The 16130-nt window shown below is 41.3% G+C and overlaps 1 protein-coding gene across 1 annotated transcript in view; it reads right to left on the bottom strand.

The window, feature by feature from the left end:
* The window catches only part of pkp3b (plakophilin 3b), a 36965-nt gene that overhangs the window by 1501 nt on the left and 19334 nt on the right, over window positions 1-16130 (bottom strand). Inside the window, exons 3-12 of the mRNA XM_063881928.1 lie at window positions 15387-16000; window positions 14744-14867; window positions 13794-13998; window positions 12969-13128; window positions 12283-12391; window positions 10508-10672; window positions 8295-8474; window positions 7480-7633; window positions 7017-7212; window positions 6596-6683 (exon numbers count right to left, since the gene is read on the bottom strand). Coding sequence (XP_063737998.1) covers window positions 6596-6683; window positions 7017-7212; window positions 7480-7633; window positions 8295-8474; window positions 10508-10672; window positions 12283-12391; window positions 12969-13128; window positions 13794-13998; window positions 14744-14867; window positions 15387-16000 — 1995 coding nt within the window. The remainder of the gene's footprint in view (window positions 1-6595; window positions 6684-7016; window positions 7213-7479; window positions 7634-8294; window positions 8475-10507; window positions 10673-12282; window positions 12392-12968; window positions 13129-13793; window positions 13999-14743; window positions 14868-15386; window positions 16001-16130) is intronic.

The following is a 16130-nucleotide window of genomic DNA, read 5'->3' as shown; positions in this document are numbered from 1 at the left end:
GCTCATTTTTCGCTAAATTGTCTTCAGCGACAATCTATCCCATCGCCTACAGATGTCAGGATTCATATGCATCTGCTTATAGAAATTACATTTATGGTTATGCCCATTTGAGTCTTTAATGACCTACAGCTTCTTCTAGACTCTGCTGCCATATTGCTGTAATTTAAACTTCATTACACTGGCTTTCAGTTTTTTTGGAGTCCATTTGGATATAATTTTAATTGCTTATAAGGCATACCCGTGTTCACTTTCTTCACTCATCATCACCACAAATTTCTTTGAATGTTACCGTTAACCTACTTCATATGTTAGGCCCTACACCAGCTAACCATCTCCGGTTTGAGGGGACGTTTCTTTTTATGTTTCCCCTTTGAACAATGTTTCTCAGTGCGTTCTTGTAGCGTCACCCTTGTGAGTTCAGGGGAGGGTCATAAGTTAGGTCATGGTTACAATGGATGTCAGCCATATTCTTCATGTGGGTAATCATTCATTTGCTAAACATACAATCATTCCACTTATTTTGCATTTATTGATAAGCCAGATTTTCAAAATCAGTGAGCATTTCAACTGAAGCACAAACTAAAAATGCACAAAATATGTAGATATAAATCCACTTATTGACATATTATCACCTTTACAGACTGTAAAAGCATGCAGAACATGTAAGCAAACAGTAGGCTATTGACACAGAGCAACATTAGCTTGGACTCATGTTTATGGCCAATCATCTAAATGTAAGCCCAGTTGACTTTTTGCTCTGTTTGGTCTCCTCCAAGTCCTGACAAACATATCTGTGCTGTTGGCTGCTAGATGATTCATTGTATGTACTATTTAGTCTCTAAGCTTGTCTTTACTGCCAATTGGTGCTGGGCTTTATCAGAGCCTCTAAAGCAAAAAGTGCAAATATGTATCCAAAACAATTACTAAACAAGGGGCTGAAAGGTGCTAAACAGCCTAATAGAGCTGAAGAGCATCAACAGCTAGTGGGTTTATCACTAGACCCCTTCCATGCTGGATCCAGTCATCTGATATTTGTCAAAAGGTAAAAAAACATCAATGCTGGACTTTGTATTTGCACTGCCAGTCAGTGGTGACTAAATGCCCTGAATTACTGCCCACACCTGGCACTTAATCATAACGTACTTCCTTTCAGTGTAGCTCAGGAATTTTTACTCCAGCCTTTCTTATTTTAGATGATGAAATATTTTGACGGGAAGGGAAATGATTCACCCTCTGGAAACCATGAATAGACAGGAGAAAAAAGTTCATCTTATGGCAGTCTTTCAAAGGTCCAGTTCTGTACTGTGACTACTGAAAACAGCATGTGGCCTGCATGAGAATCGAGGACACAACAGGATATCTACCGGATGTAACAACTTCACCATGGTCACCAGCAGGCACATAAACACAAGGCTTTTGTTTGCTGTGTCAGGTGATTTAGTTCGATGGGGCCTGATGTGTGTGTGTGAGGGGAGGGAGGTTACAGAAGGATAACAAAAGGGCTTTCCAAGTCCACATAACCAAAGTCTTCATCCAAGAAGGAGCACAAAAGACAAACCTAAAATATGTGAGCCAGATACTCTGCATTCCTGCTGAGAGCACTCGCTGAAAAACTAAAACCAGACTCTACCCCGGCCAGACTCCGACGGTGATAGACAGAATTAGAGTATTCAGGAGATAACACAGGGGTTCTCACAAGAATTCTGAGGCAAGGAGTGTCCTCAGTGTGGGAGACAATAATAAAGGATTTGTCTGAAGTTATGCAAGGGGAGTTTTGTTGCTTGGTTTTCCTTTGTTATTTCCACTTACAGTTACAGAGCCCTGACAGCAGGCATCAGAGGAATTACCTTTGATACCCAGCGTGGGATTCCTCCGCAGATTGGTAAAATATCCGTCTATAAAAGGAGCTGCTCCTCATGTTCATGCTGAGGCTGCTGTAATCCTGTTAGCCACTCACTTTGGATCTTTATCAAGTTCATAACCTGGTCTGGGGGAAACCAACTTTAAGTCTAACCTACGCCGTGTTTCCACTGTATGGTACGACCCGGCACAATTTCAATAAACTCATTTATGCTATCAGGTCCTTCTATCTATTTAATTCTCAACTCAGATAATATTGTTTTCCTTACAAATCTATTTCATAGTAGTTTAAAAAACCCACACCAGACCCCCGTCAGAAACCACTACTTAGCTTGATAGCTCGTTTGTAGTACAGTATTTGAGTAATATACTCTGTACTCTCCATCACTGTCAGAGGATAACCTCTGGTTTCAGACAGAGGGTGAAAAGTGGTGCTGCAGCACAGACAGTATGAGAAAAATAAAGACCTTTACATTAAAGCATGGAGACATGTCCCAGTAGAGTCTCAAATATGAAACTGAAAATAAGCAGAACATGTCATCTTTAAAAGCCTCAAGAAAGAGTGTGGTCACACTCTGATTGGCTGAGAAGGGAGATGCACCAAGCTGCTCTCAGGTCTTAATCAGGAGCCACAGGTGATTGGGACAACCTGCAATCAACTCAGAGCAACTGAGGCTCAATTCCAAACTGCCCCCTACACACTACCCATCCATTTGCATGTTCCCGTGGAGGGCCTGCCACATTAAGTGCCGTTCCAAACCAACGAGTGTGGAGGGGGAGTGGGTTATCAATCCCTAATAGCGAGTCTGCATCGCAGCTGACTTCACCTGCTGCTCTACCTGACCAGACTCACCGCTGTGTGTGTCCGTCAGGAAACACGCTGTGTACAAACAGTTCCTGCAAACATTTAGACTGGTGAACTGCAGAAATCAAGATTAAATACCATACAGATGTTACCTGAGTTTTTTTGTTTTACTCAGGAATATATACAGTACCCATGTCTAGAAAACAGTGTGAATTTAATCATACAGTTATTATCACTAGTCTGTATATTTACAGACTAGTGCGTTCACTCCATCACGGAGTGGGAGTGGGTAGGGTGTGGTTTGGAATTGAGCCTTAGACATTCAGATAGAATACACAGGCAAAAGGAATGATTTAGCAGCTTGCTGTCAAATGTATTGCATATTTTGGGTAAGTACTTAAAATAAAAATATATGTTTTCCTGGGCATCATCTAACTATCTTATTCCCTTAAGTATACTGAGTCCATTGCGGTTTACTGTGGCAACAGGTTGACATATTTTGCATCATAAACATCTCAATAGATATCCATTGGACTGTTTATATACTAGATACTTTTGAATTTCTGTTGACACAGCAACTATACATCCTCAGAAATAATAGCCATGTGTCAAATAATTTAAAACTGATTTTTACCAGCGAAAAATTGCATCACCACTGCTTTCCCAATGTGTGGGATGAAATTCTACAGTTTACTAGATATCAGCTACAGAGAAAATATTTGCATTAGAGGAGCCATGTGTTCTCAGATAAGGCCTGATCAGAGGCTAAAAACAGGCTTCAGGACCGGGCAAAGGAGGGAAGGAGAAGACCAATGGGAAGAGAGGAAGGGAGGTCAAGTGTGATAAAAAACAGATGTGTGCAGACCAGAAAACCCTCCGCTGCAGACAAAAGTCTAGAGCACAATGTCAGCCAACACCCACACACTGCTCTCCATTTTAACTCTGTTTCTTCATTCCCAGCGAAAACATTTACTGTCCCACTGCCAACAACAGATAGTAGACCTCTAAATAGATCATCTTATTTTACTACCATTCTAAATTATTATCACAAACACATGGGAAATATGTTTTGGTTTTATTACATAGCTCAGCGTTTTTTCTTGCTTCATTCATTGTATGTTTGTTATGACAACAGGTCCAGATATGGTGGCAAATTTTAGCGAAATGAAAGTAAACTTGGGTGGGCAGCATTTGCTTTCTTTATCTTTTGTGTTCCTCTAACATTCTTTGGTTGCAGACTTGAATTTCTGACACAGCTCTGGAAAAAGGCCACTGTGTTCTTAAGTCTCAATCTCTACATGTAAGGCAGCCACTCCGGTCCAGTTTCTGTTGAATTCCAACTCAGAGAAATGTTGTCAGTAGTTTATAGAAGTTCATTTTACTCAAACACATACCAACAAATAGTAGTGTTGTATTACTCGAGACCTGTCTTGAGATCACTTTTTAAAGGTCCTGGAGTTATCTCGGAATCGACTGCATTTGTACTCGGTCTTGTCTCAGTCCTATAGCACTCGAGATGTCGCGTCAGGACCACGGATGTGGCTGGAGATGGGATTGGATGTAAAATGCCCCGTTTCAAATTCAACCAATAACGTGACTTCACGGCTGCTACCCCCCCTACATTCACACACACTCAAACGCTCTTGAGGTGAAATTCAACAATAATTAAATTTGGTTTCGTCCTGCCTTGGTCTCAGTCATGACTTGGTCTCGACCTGTTCTTGCTCTTGGTACACTCCGGTCTTGGTCATGACACTAATAAACACTGATAAACAGTAAACAAGAGAAACAGATAATGCTGCAGCGGTCTGCTAACGTCTTCCAGAGCCATATATCATTATCAACTGATATAGCAGAAGAATATTGTCCAGCCCACAGATTGAGCAAAGTGCTGACCTTAACCATTTGCAGCTAAAATGGGAGGCTACAGCCTAATCACAACTTATAAGACAATTTAAACACCTGTAGGCCAAGATATTTATACAGGAATTACACTGACAGGATACAGGCTTTTATCACAACCTTAAGGACAATATCCGTCAGCACATGTGTCTTCTATCATACATGATTTACACAACATGATGCAACATTATCAAATGCAGCCAACAGTAGGCCTACTCAACGGCATCAACACTCCCCGTCACATCCACCAACAGTTAAATGTGCAGTTCATTGTGTGCGCTATTTTTCAGAACATTTTTAACAGATTAAAAATGGGTGTGGACGTGTCCTTAGCATGCAGTGTAAACGACCCGTCAACACTATCATGCATAAACTAACCAGGCCATACTGGGTGAATGTCCTTAAGAGCCTGGGGTTCAACTATGTTAATGAAGACTTTTTAAAATCGTGTTTAAACCTCAGTTTACCCCGAGCCACAGGTCACAGGACAGAGACAACACAGTAGCTGAAAGCTGCCTCCAACTCGGACCAAATCCCAAATCCTTTCACTTACTGTCATCCCTCTTTCTTAAGATGGATGTGTTTGAGAATGTGGTTATTTTCTCAAAACAGTGTGAAAGAGAAGACCACAGTGAAATCAGTGGTGCGGGGGACCATCAGCACTGAGAGAATAACAGCCCTCTCTGCTGCTGTTGCTGCTGCCCAACACTCCTCAGCTGCTGCAGGTTAAACAGTCGGGAGCATTTATGCTGTTCCAAGTTCACGCTGTACTGCTTTCCTGTGGCTGCTCCGCTGTCAGCAACAGGATTATTTTCTCTTGCTTTACTATTTATGAATATGTCTTTGAGTTAAATGATTTTCCTTTTATTTATTGTATTCTATAAACTACTGACAACATTTCTCTGTGTTGGAATTCAACAGACACTGGAATGGCTGCCATACATGTAGAGATAAAGATTTAAGAAACATTTGGAGTGGGCTCCAAAGTGGTATTTTTCCCGGAGCTGTATATTGGAAATGTCCCGCCCCTAAGCCTATGACATACAATGTATTTGAGCGCTAGCCAATACAAGCAAATGTTACATAGTGATGTCACTATGTCACGGAAGTAAACAAAGGACAAAAATGGAAGTATTTCAGGCAGGGGGTGGGAGTGTGTGGGTGAGAAACTCTCCCTGGAGGGAACTTAGAGGTTTTAGCCCCCCCCACCCCCGCCTCCACAAACCCTCCAGCCATGTGCTCCTTTTTTTGTTTCCTCAGGTTCTGCTCCGACTCTGTCTCTCTCTTGTTTACTGTCCCCTGTTTCTTTTGCATGCTGTGGCTCGGATATAGTAAGGATACAAGTTATATTTTTAACCAGGAAAAGTAAGCAGGCTAAGCAAGAGGGTTCTGTTGGTCTTTCTCCTCGCCAACGACCCGTTTCATTACTACAGAAAAGTGCCGCACCTACACACACCTAACAGCCCAGTTCTACAACAGCTATGGTGTAAATTTGTACGTTTTACTGCCAATCATTTTGTTGATTTTACACGAAAAGCTTAAACATCAATGAGCAAAACTATAAGTCAACAATAGGCAAGACTTGACCAATCAGATTTAACTATGTCAAACCTCTGATGGGGGAGACCAGCGACCAACTACTTTGTAAATACATTTAGGCAGCCTGATGGCCAAAAAAACTATTGCAGATCAATCAACACTTTTTGTGTGAAGCAGCCATTCTTTACCTTAACTTACATCACCCTACTTTAATCACCACCTTGACCATGAAGAGGGTTGGTTTGTACATGTTAAATTGTTGTTTTTGTGTCATTGTTGCAATCGGTACTGAAGCCCAACCTCAGGGGTACCCATTAAAATTATTTGAGTCATTCTTCAATGGTTAAATATTTGAAGCCCTAATCATTTTCAGTCATGTCTTGGCCTAAACCAAGATTGCAAGTTCTAGATTTTGCATTCTTGTTATGTGCCTTTCTCTGTTTCAGCTGTGTATAACATTTGATTTTATATAGACATTTGGCATCTTACCAGTTTGTAGTCTCTGTGCAGTTTGCTGTACTGGAACATGTTGCAGAGGACAGTTGATGCTGCTCTGGCAGCTTTTATTCCCCCAGAGCTAAACGAGGACACAGTAACAGACGGTTAGAAACAAGGAGGAAATACCAGAGCATAAGCTGAGAAGCCACAAATCAACAGTTTAAAATGACCTGCAAATTATCTAGAGGTCACTGTTTACTGTGGCCAGAGGGGAGAGTAGTATGTTAAGTCTGTGACGGCTAACAGATGTCACAGCTTACAAACTGAAAGATTGCAGAACATAAATATACACAAATTATAAGAAGTGTTAGTTTTCACAGATCAGGAAACATTTAGTGTGAGTGATTTCTGACGCTCTGTTTCCTCGCTGTACCACACAGATATATGAGTGTTCAGTAGAACTCAATCCTACCTGTTATCATGGGATGTCTTGATGCCAATCAGTTTCGGCAGGCCGTTGAAGTACGAGACGTCTCGAGCTGCCAAGGAGCTGCAGGTGACCAGGTGATTGAGAGCTCCACAGATGTTGACCACCACCTCGTTGCATGGGGTTTTCTGAAGGCCGTCATTGGGCAGCTTGGTCACCAGAATGTTCACCATGTTTTTAGCTTCGAGGATGAAAAGCAATGGATATATATATGCATGGATTTCTGTTTCATGTGATTGACCAATATAGACTACAGTAGCAGACTTGTCACATTCTTTTAATCAACAACACAAATTGGGACTTACAGCCAACATTCAGTAATATCTGGAGCAAGAGTCACATGTACTCACATGCAAGACTTAGCTTTTGCCCATTTTGTGTATTTCTACGACAGCTCTATTCATTAAAGACAAACAGAAAATATAAAAAATCTTTGTTTGTTTCTTACCTATGTGGTCTTTGTTGGTGGAGTGTCGGGCCAGGTTCCTCAGCAGGCCAGTCAGAGGCCTCAGCTCAGCGTCACTGTTAGTGTCTAACAGATCCAGCAGGATGGGAAGCATCCTCTCCTGCTCCAACACCACGCCACTCAGCACTGCCGACCACTGATCAGAGGGGCAAACATCGCATGAGGCTTGTTTTGCTTTTGTGCTAAAGTGGTGCAGGAATGATGTGTTTTTTAAGAGTGCTAGTAAATTTAACATTGCCCTTTTTCCCTTAAGAAAAAACAATGGGTGTCTCCATTGGAGTTTGGAATATTATCAAAAATAAACCCCATCAAAGATTTATAATGACTTAAACATTTTGTTCAGCAGGATCATTTCCACAAATTAACAACACTTTTAAGCTCAAATGCAATCACCAAAAGCTACATCACAGTCACATGACTTCACCACTGCTACGCTGAAGGTGGCTAATGTTTGGCTTGATGACATTTGGTCTGGAGACTTGGTTAGTCTGTACCATCATTTTTTATGACAAGTAAAAGCTTCTGACCTCTACCAGTGGGTTATTTACAGATGTATTTTATGTCATAGGACAAAAGATTAACATCTTTTTATCCAAAAACATGTTCAAAAAACATTAATTTAAGAGGGAACAGGAAGTGCTTACATGCTAACATGTTTCAGTGCTTTAGGCCTCCTTCATACACCACTCTATTGTTCATTTACTATAGGAACACGCAAATTCCAAAGCAACTACACAAATATTAGACAGGTAAGAATATATGTATGTTTAAGATTTGTATGGTGTGTGAGGTCGTACCCTGCCCTCTCCTGCTGTGATGTTCTGCAGGGCTCCTACGATCGCCTCCCGGCTGGTGGAGCTGCAGTCGCTGTTCTGCAGAACAAGCTTGTAGAGTGCCACCATATTAGGGTGCCACAGCCACTCAGCACCATTAGGTTGTCGGGACACTTCCGACAGTATGAACATGTTCTGGTTAGACTGTTGTGGAGGTGAAAGAGAAAGAATATGTCAATTTATTGTACGGTCACATGGAGTGCATTCTGTTTAAATGTTAGGATGTCAGGCTGAAAACATTTCTTTTTGCCGCTGCTTTTAATTGAACTGTTCTTATCTAACATTGCACTGTAACTTTTATTCATGTATTTTATACCTGTGGTGTTTATTTTATTATCGTTGCTCTTAAATGACTGTTTTTAAATGCCTTTTTATGATGTGTTTCTGCTGCACTATTAGTAAATGCTCTTAATGTCTTTCATTTTTGTAAAGCACTTTGAATTGCCTTGTGCTGAAAGGTGCTATATAAGCTTGCCTTGCCTTGCCTTACATCCAGGACATGGTTAAATCATAAACTCCAGCACGTGCACTTTGCTCTTCATCGGCCAATCAGCTTGCTACTCCCTCACTGTGGTTTGGACCCAAGTATACCTCAACAAAACATGCCTGTTTGCTATCTTGGCTTACAAAGGATTTGGCTTTAAGTGAAGCTAATGCAGTGTCACTTCATCGTGTACCGGTAGGATTCTTGTTTTTGAGTTTGTTTCTTCATGGTTGAATGTACTTTGGATAAAATCACCACATAAATAAAATGTAATGTTAAGTCGAATTGGGTTTCATATCTTTTTCCACACTAAAGAACTAGCCAGATGAACAGACAGTGGGACAGGCCACTATCCTCAGGAATGCTAAACAGGATATAGAACTTACTAGAGTTAGCCGGTTAGTTTGTGTTTGCTGGTATCTTTAGCTGGTCTTTGTGTTAGCTGGTATGTTCAGCTGGTATGTTTGTGTTAGCTAGCTAGCTAAATAAGTAGCACGTGTTGGGTGTGGGCCGTGTTGGGTGTGGGCCTGAGGCTGTTGCTCTACAGCAGGATGCTATTGGGTTTCATCTCTCTCTAAACTATAGAACTAGCCACATGAACAGACAGAGGGACAAGCCACTATTTTCAGGGACAGATAAACAGGATATAGAACCTTCCTGTTTAGACTCCATGTAACCGTTGCTAAGCAATGCAACATCTCATGGAAAGCAGGTCACATAGTTAAAGAGGTTCCTTTCTCCTGACTCTAGGGGCGACTATGAGAACATACATGTTTACTTTTCATTTACCTCCACAGCTTGCTATTGAGATGAGAAATGTGATCTGCTGGTTGAGTAAACTGATCCTCCCTGTGGACCCAGACACACTTCTAGAGTTTCTGTGTTCAAGGCAACTTATTACCTAACTATGACTGAGATACCTGAGAGAACAGCTTGATCATAAAGTGTGTTACTTTATAAATGCAATATCTTAAAAAATTATAATTCCTGATAATGATACGACAAAGAACACTTGAGATGCATGTGCATGCGGCCCAACATGGTTTGGCTACACCATTTATATAAGAAGTTATATGACCTTGACTAGTGCAACCTTTTTACAATACAGAGCTCCTTGTGGAAGATAAGCTGGTCCCCTGACATGCACACAGTGAGTATATTATTGATTCAGCCAGCAATCCAGAACAGGAGAGGAAATGTTTGGATATTGTTGATGTTGTCTGTGAGATGGGTAATATCAGCAGAAAACTGTAATTCAGTCTTTAAATGTTTTTCATTATTAACTTTTGAAATTTGCGATTGACTCATTTTCGATTGCCAAGAGAGAAGTTGGCTTTTTCTGTTTGTTTTATTCTGGTTTGTCAAGTCACCGAAGCAGGGTTGTGAAACATTGGTGGTTATTCCGTCTCTTTTTCAAAGTCTCAATAGGTTCAATGAAAACAAACCAGAAATGCAATTGCTGGGAAAGTAGAAAGACTAACAAAGACTGTGTTGGTTTTACTTTGTTTCTGTTGAGTTTCAATGTAGTGTGTTTTACATTGATCAGGAAAATCAGTAAAATCTCTCCAAGTTGATTCATCAAGTAAATACCATTTTCTCTTGTGATAATGATTCAGATATTCATAGAAATGTTGAATATGGCAGCCGCCAATGGGGTTTTGTTTCATGGTTGTAATTTTATAATGAATTTTACCTTGTTGTCTTTTTTGTTATACATAGTAAAGCAGCCGATGGCGTCACTCTCCCTGGAGGCGGAGGCTCTGGACGGGCCCTCCAGACGCAGCCGGGCTGAGGGAGGAAGCTCCGTGTACAGCTGGTAGGACAGATTCCTCATCACACACAGGGAATTCTCCAAACCCTAAACATAAAGACAACCGAGTGTTCACAAGAGGAGGGGGAACGTTTGTATTAACAACAGTAATAAATAAATATCTAACCTGGTAAAATAAGCACAGAGGCTCAAACTCTGATGTCCTGTAATGTTTAACAGGTAACTGACGCATGGAAACAGCTTCCTGCTTTTACTATTAGAAATTCGGATCTTGAGGATCCTCCCCTGTTACCTTTGTTGATAAACAAGCTCTTTTATGGCACTTTGAATGTGAATATACTAATGTGTATACAAAGCAAGAGTACAAGAAAATAGAATTTCTGTAGGTTTTTTGTTAACTTGTTATTTTATAAAATATATAATGAGTTTTTAGGGTGACTTTGCAACATCTGTCCACGGACAGAGATTTAAGATCACCTTTATTTATCCCTGAGGGGAAATTCAGTTCTTCTTTCTGGTGTTTTAAACAAACTCACACACAGACCCAAAATACAAGCATGCACAAATAGAACCTATATGTGCACTTCGCCATGCTTAGTGCATTAGCTGAGAAGGAATTGAATGTTTCAAACTAAACCTTAAATCTCATCAGATTTTGGTAGAGAGTTTAGATACACCATGACTTCCCTCATGACATGTGTGTGCCATCAGATGCAGACAGGTTCATGGTGATGTCTAATTAAAGCAGTGTGTGTGTGTAAATCATCTGCCAGTTGGTTAAAGGTTTATCCAAGTGTTGCTTGACAGTGCTCATAACTCAAGTCAGCGCTTGGTGAAAAGTGCCAAACCACAATGAGAGAGGCAGTGTGTGAGAAGAACTATCTGTGACAAGTCCTGCAGGTCTGTGTTCCTCATGTAAGCCACTAAAAGAAGGACTGAATTGTTTACAGGCTAACATTTCTTTGTGTTTCACTGCAAGTAAGATCAGCAAATAATGCAACCTGCTTTAACTGCAGAGCTTTGAAAGGGTAAAGCTGGTACTAAACGGTGTTCTTACTGACAACACACCTCGCGAGAAGAGCCAAAGCAAAAATACAAGGATTAAGGTATTAGAAGACTGATATATCCTGAAGTTATCCTAACACAATTCTAATAGTCAACAAGCAACACTGTTGTGCCTTTTCCTGCATCACCAAACTGCTGTTCAATTTGACTCCTACATGCAAGGTCTTGCAACCCCAGTTTTTTGGAAAATTACACCAATACTAAGGATTGGTCTTAAGCGGATTGAAGCATATTTAAAACGACCAGTATCTGCCAAACTAAGGCAGATCAAATTTCAACCCAGTCTTTACTGAACTCTGCTATTCTGTCCTCAGGAGTGAGGTTACAGTTACCTTAACCTTTAACTTTGAGAATCAAACCTAATCAATTAATCCTTGAATCAAAATGGATTGGTTTTGTCAAATGTAATGAATTCCCCGCAATGCGTTTCAGAGTTATCGTAAGGACAGACATGATAACCCAACCTCATAATTCTTATGTTCAAATAACTTTTTATCTCCAGCTGTGTTTGCTCCTGCTCAGTCACTGAACCTATGAAGGGGCTGCCAGTGGGGTTTACTGACCGCGATCATCCTAAGGATTTTAGAATCAGTTTTCTACAGTGTATACATGTCACAGTGCATGTCAGTTACCTTGTCATCTGCCCTGTCCTCCTGTTGAATGTAAGACACCAGAGATTCCACCAGGCCTCGCATGTCTCTCATCTTCTGTCTCGTCCTCTCATTCACTGAGCTCAAGTTCCTACACACACACACACACACACACACACACACACACACACACACACACACACACACACACACACACACACACACACACACACACACACACACACACACACACACACACACACACACACACACACACACACACACACACACACACACACACACACACACACACACACACACACGGCTATCAGTAAAGCTATCCTACTACACTTAATATTTGAGCCGCTTTAGCAAAAACTTTAGGACTATCTCTTAAGACCATTCAGAAGCAACAGCTCAACTATCAAAAAGTACTTTTTGAAGCTTACTGCTCTTGATTTATACAGCTGGTTTGACTTCATTTTTCAGTTCCGTACGAAGGAAATTAAGAAGGAGGTTTAGATGATCTCGACTTAGAAGTATTTGGCATCTAATTGTCGTTTTGTAAAAAGGAATCAAACCCATTTAGTTTACCTCCCAGTCAGCCTTAGGTGTACGTTATGTATAGCACAACATTGCAAAAGTGACTATTTTAAACTTTTGGCATAATGGCGTTAAGTCTTAATGTTGAAAAGAAAAAATAAGGAGCCTGCTGTGTGTGGAGCGACCTGAGGCAGCCGCTGGTGTTGTAGAAGATGTCTCTCTCTGACGGGCTCAGTGGCAGTCTGCTGCACAGAGGGACCAGAACCTTCTCTGTCAGCTCCGATAACGCCTCTTTGGACAGCTTCTCTTTCAGGTTGTCTCTGGAGGACAGATTCCACAGGACACCTGCAGACACAACAAACAAGCTTTCATTCTGATAACTAACTAGGTTAACTAATCAACTATATAAAGAGATGGGACACCAGGAATATGTGACAGTGGGCAGCAGAACCCTGCTTCGCTTAACGACCAACTAACGGTTCACCTTCACTGAGGTTGCATTGAGTTCCATCATGAAGAGTTCAAGCTTTGATCAGAACTAATAGAGAATAGAAGTAGATTATAACGTTACTGTGATTAGTTCAAATGTTATCTTGCAAAATGCAGTTTTTGCAAAAGAAAGTCAAAGGAATGCACCTTCGAGGTATTTGTACATCAATATTCAACAGGTAATAAAATGAGAATTCTAACTTGTTTAAATTTAAGAATTGAAAAAAAATCATAAATGCAAATATACAACTATTTATTTCCTAGTTATTAGAAATGTGTGCTTTTAAAAAAGGCTAGTAAAAGGAAGACATTCAGAATGTTCTGACCCCTGGACAGTTTAAATGATTTTTTCAGGTTGGTAAAAAATAAAGTCAGCCTGGAGCCTTCGATGAGGGTCAAAATTTAGCAAAGCTTGTCCCCCTATGCTTGATTCCAAACAGCTGGCGCAGTAGACCCCAGGTAGAGAAGCTGCTGGTAGTGACTCATGTGGATCCCAATAGTCAATCAGAAAGCATCAGTACCTGTGATGGTCTTTTGGAGCTCCTCGTCAGGTTTGCTCAGCATGCTGACCAGATGCAGCACCCCCCCAGCATCTATCAGGGCCACCTTGTTGTCGGCGTTCTCGTAGATGAGGTTCCTCATGGCGCCCGTGGCGTAACGCTGCACTTCCTGGTTGTCACTGCCGAAGAGCTCAACCAGAGCTGGAATGCCATGCAGAGCACGGACCTGAGAGGGGAGGAGAGAGGAGAGAACTGTAATATTTCATTTCATTTACTTGTTATTTGATAGGGACGATGCAATTTAGCATAGTTCAAATATAAAGCATGAAAACTGATGTGCTGCACAGAGAGTTTATAGCTATTGCTAATTTTCCACTCTTGTCCCTAGTTGGGATTTTACTTGTTCGGTGTAGTTAAAATATATGCTTTCAATATCATAAAACCACAAAACACTATGAATATAGAAATACAATAAAATACACATACCACAACACAAAAACACCTAGGAATTTACAGTAACTTTGTTAAAAATGGGTACAGCTCTATTCATAGTGCTTTACAACAATAATAAACATTTTAAAAAATAGTATTTTTTCTCTTTTAAGATCAAGTACTAATTATTACTTCACTCACTGAGATTTTAAATATTAAAATAAATGTCATAATGCAATATTATTTTGTAATAAAATACTGAGAGATGATTGTTTGCTTTAAGTGAGGTGGTTAATATAATACACTGCAAGCTAGGTATAAGTCACAATGACTGGTTATTCTCTGCTTCTAAATAAAAAGTAGTATTATGGTACTAGACACATGAGTAGTACTTATAACTATAATCCTAAATCGAATAAATAATGCATTTTAACTATGATTATATGCATTACAAACACGGACGTCATAGACACTTCTACCAGCAAAACAAACGAACCATCAAATAAATAGATAACAGCAGTGAGGGAAATATGCTTTACCTGGTTTTTGGCATCGTTACTATGGTAACACTGGTGTTGTATGTACATGGCTCCCACAACTTGCAGGCCAACATCTGACTCCGACAAATATCTGATCGCTGTAGTCATATCCATACCCCGCATACTGCGCGCGCACACACACACACACACACACACACAAACACACACACGTATATTAACAGTGTTTATGATAATGTACGGTGAGGCTGTATCACTTTATGCAGGCAACGAATAACCATCACTGAGAACGATGCTTTTATTTTGTTCCATCTAAATAAAGTAATGATCTTGTCAAGAAAATAAATCAGCAAAAGCTAAAAGGTGTTTAACTTCTTAATATTGCACCAGATTAAGAAAAATGTATGAATATTAAAAAGGTAACTATTCTTTACATTTAGTATTAAAAATTGTTTTGACAAATGAGGAAGAAAAGATCAAGGCAATGTTCATATGCTATAAGTTGATAAAGACAAAAAAAGGCCTTGTCCATATGTTGTACAGTAAGATGGAAATGAAAGAAAAAAAGAGATCATGTCCAATTATGTAAATTAAGTTGCTTCATAAACATCAGGCCTACGCTCTATGAGTACATATCCTCAGGTGAAGCCGACCCAGAACAGGCCCAGAGGTTTACGGAACTCACTCCTCCAGAGGGTCGTGGCTGTGTATTGATGCTCCGTCCAGGATGTCCACTCCTTTCCCCACGCTCCTCACACTGTGAACGGAGGTGGTCCGGCGGATGGGGGCTAGGTACTGCCCGTTCCCCGAGACATGGTTGGCCCTGGACACATGCTGCTGCCACTGCATCCCCCAACCGTCCCCTGCCATGGGGACCCCTCTGCCGGTCCCCGCCAAGCCGTCCTGTCCGAAACTGCTGCTCTGCTGCTGGGTGTGCTGCTGGCGGTTGGTGATGCGGCTGATGGTGCGATGGGAGGGGCCTTTGTAGGTGTACTGAGAGGGCAGCTCCGCCTCCTGCTGCCACTGGCCCCTGTCCTGCGCCAGGGTCCCACTGAGGCTGCGCCTGAGGCTGCCGGGGGGGGGCACAGAGATGGAGTAGCAAGTGTTCTCTGGGGGAGCCGGCACAGAGAGGGGGAATGTCTCCAGGTCTGCTTGGCACAGGGACTTGGAGCGTCTGTTCCTGCTGTGTGTGGACAGGAAGCTGCTCTGTACCACGCTGCCCCCCCTGTGGCTCACAGAGCTGCTCTCCAACGCAGAGCGGGGCGACAACCCAGAAGAGCGCAGGGGGGCGGTGGGCATCTGCAGCACAGGTGATGGGGTCAGGAGAAAGGAGAAGTTAGAAGCAGCACTGCAGAAGGAAAGGTGAATAACATTTTCCTCAGAATTTCTGATATGAAAACGCACATCTCATGTAACTGCAGGGGTCGAT

This window comes from Eleginops maclovinus, chromosome 4 (genome assembly GCF_036324505.1).
Source record: "Eleginops maclovinus isolate JMC-PN-2008 ecotype Puerto Natales chromosome 4, JC_Emac_rtc_rv5, whole genome shotgun sequence".
Lineage (NCBI taxonomy): Eukaryota > Metazoa > Chordata > Actinopteri > Perciformes > Eleginopidae > Eleginops > Eleginops maclovinus.
This window is presented reverse-complemented; position numbering and strand designations above follow the sequence as displayed.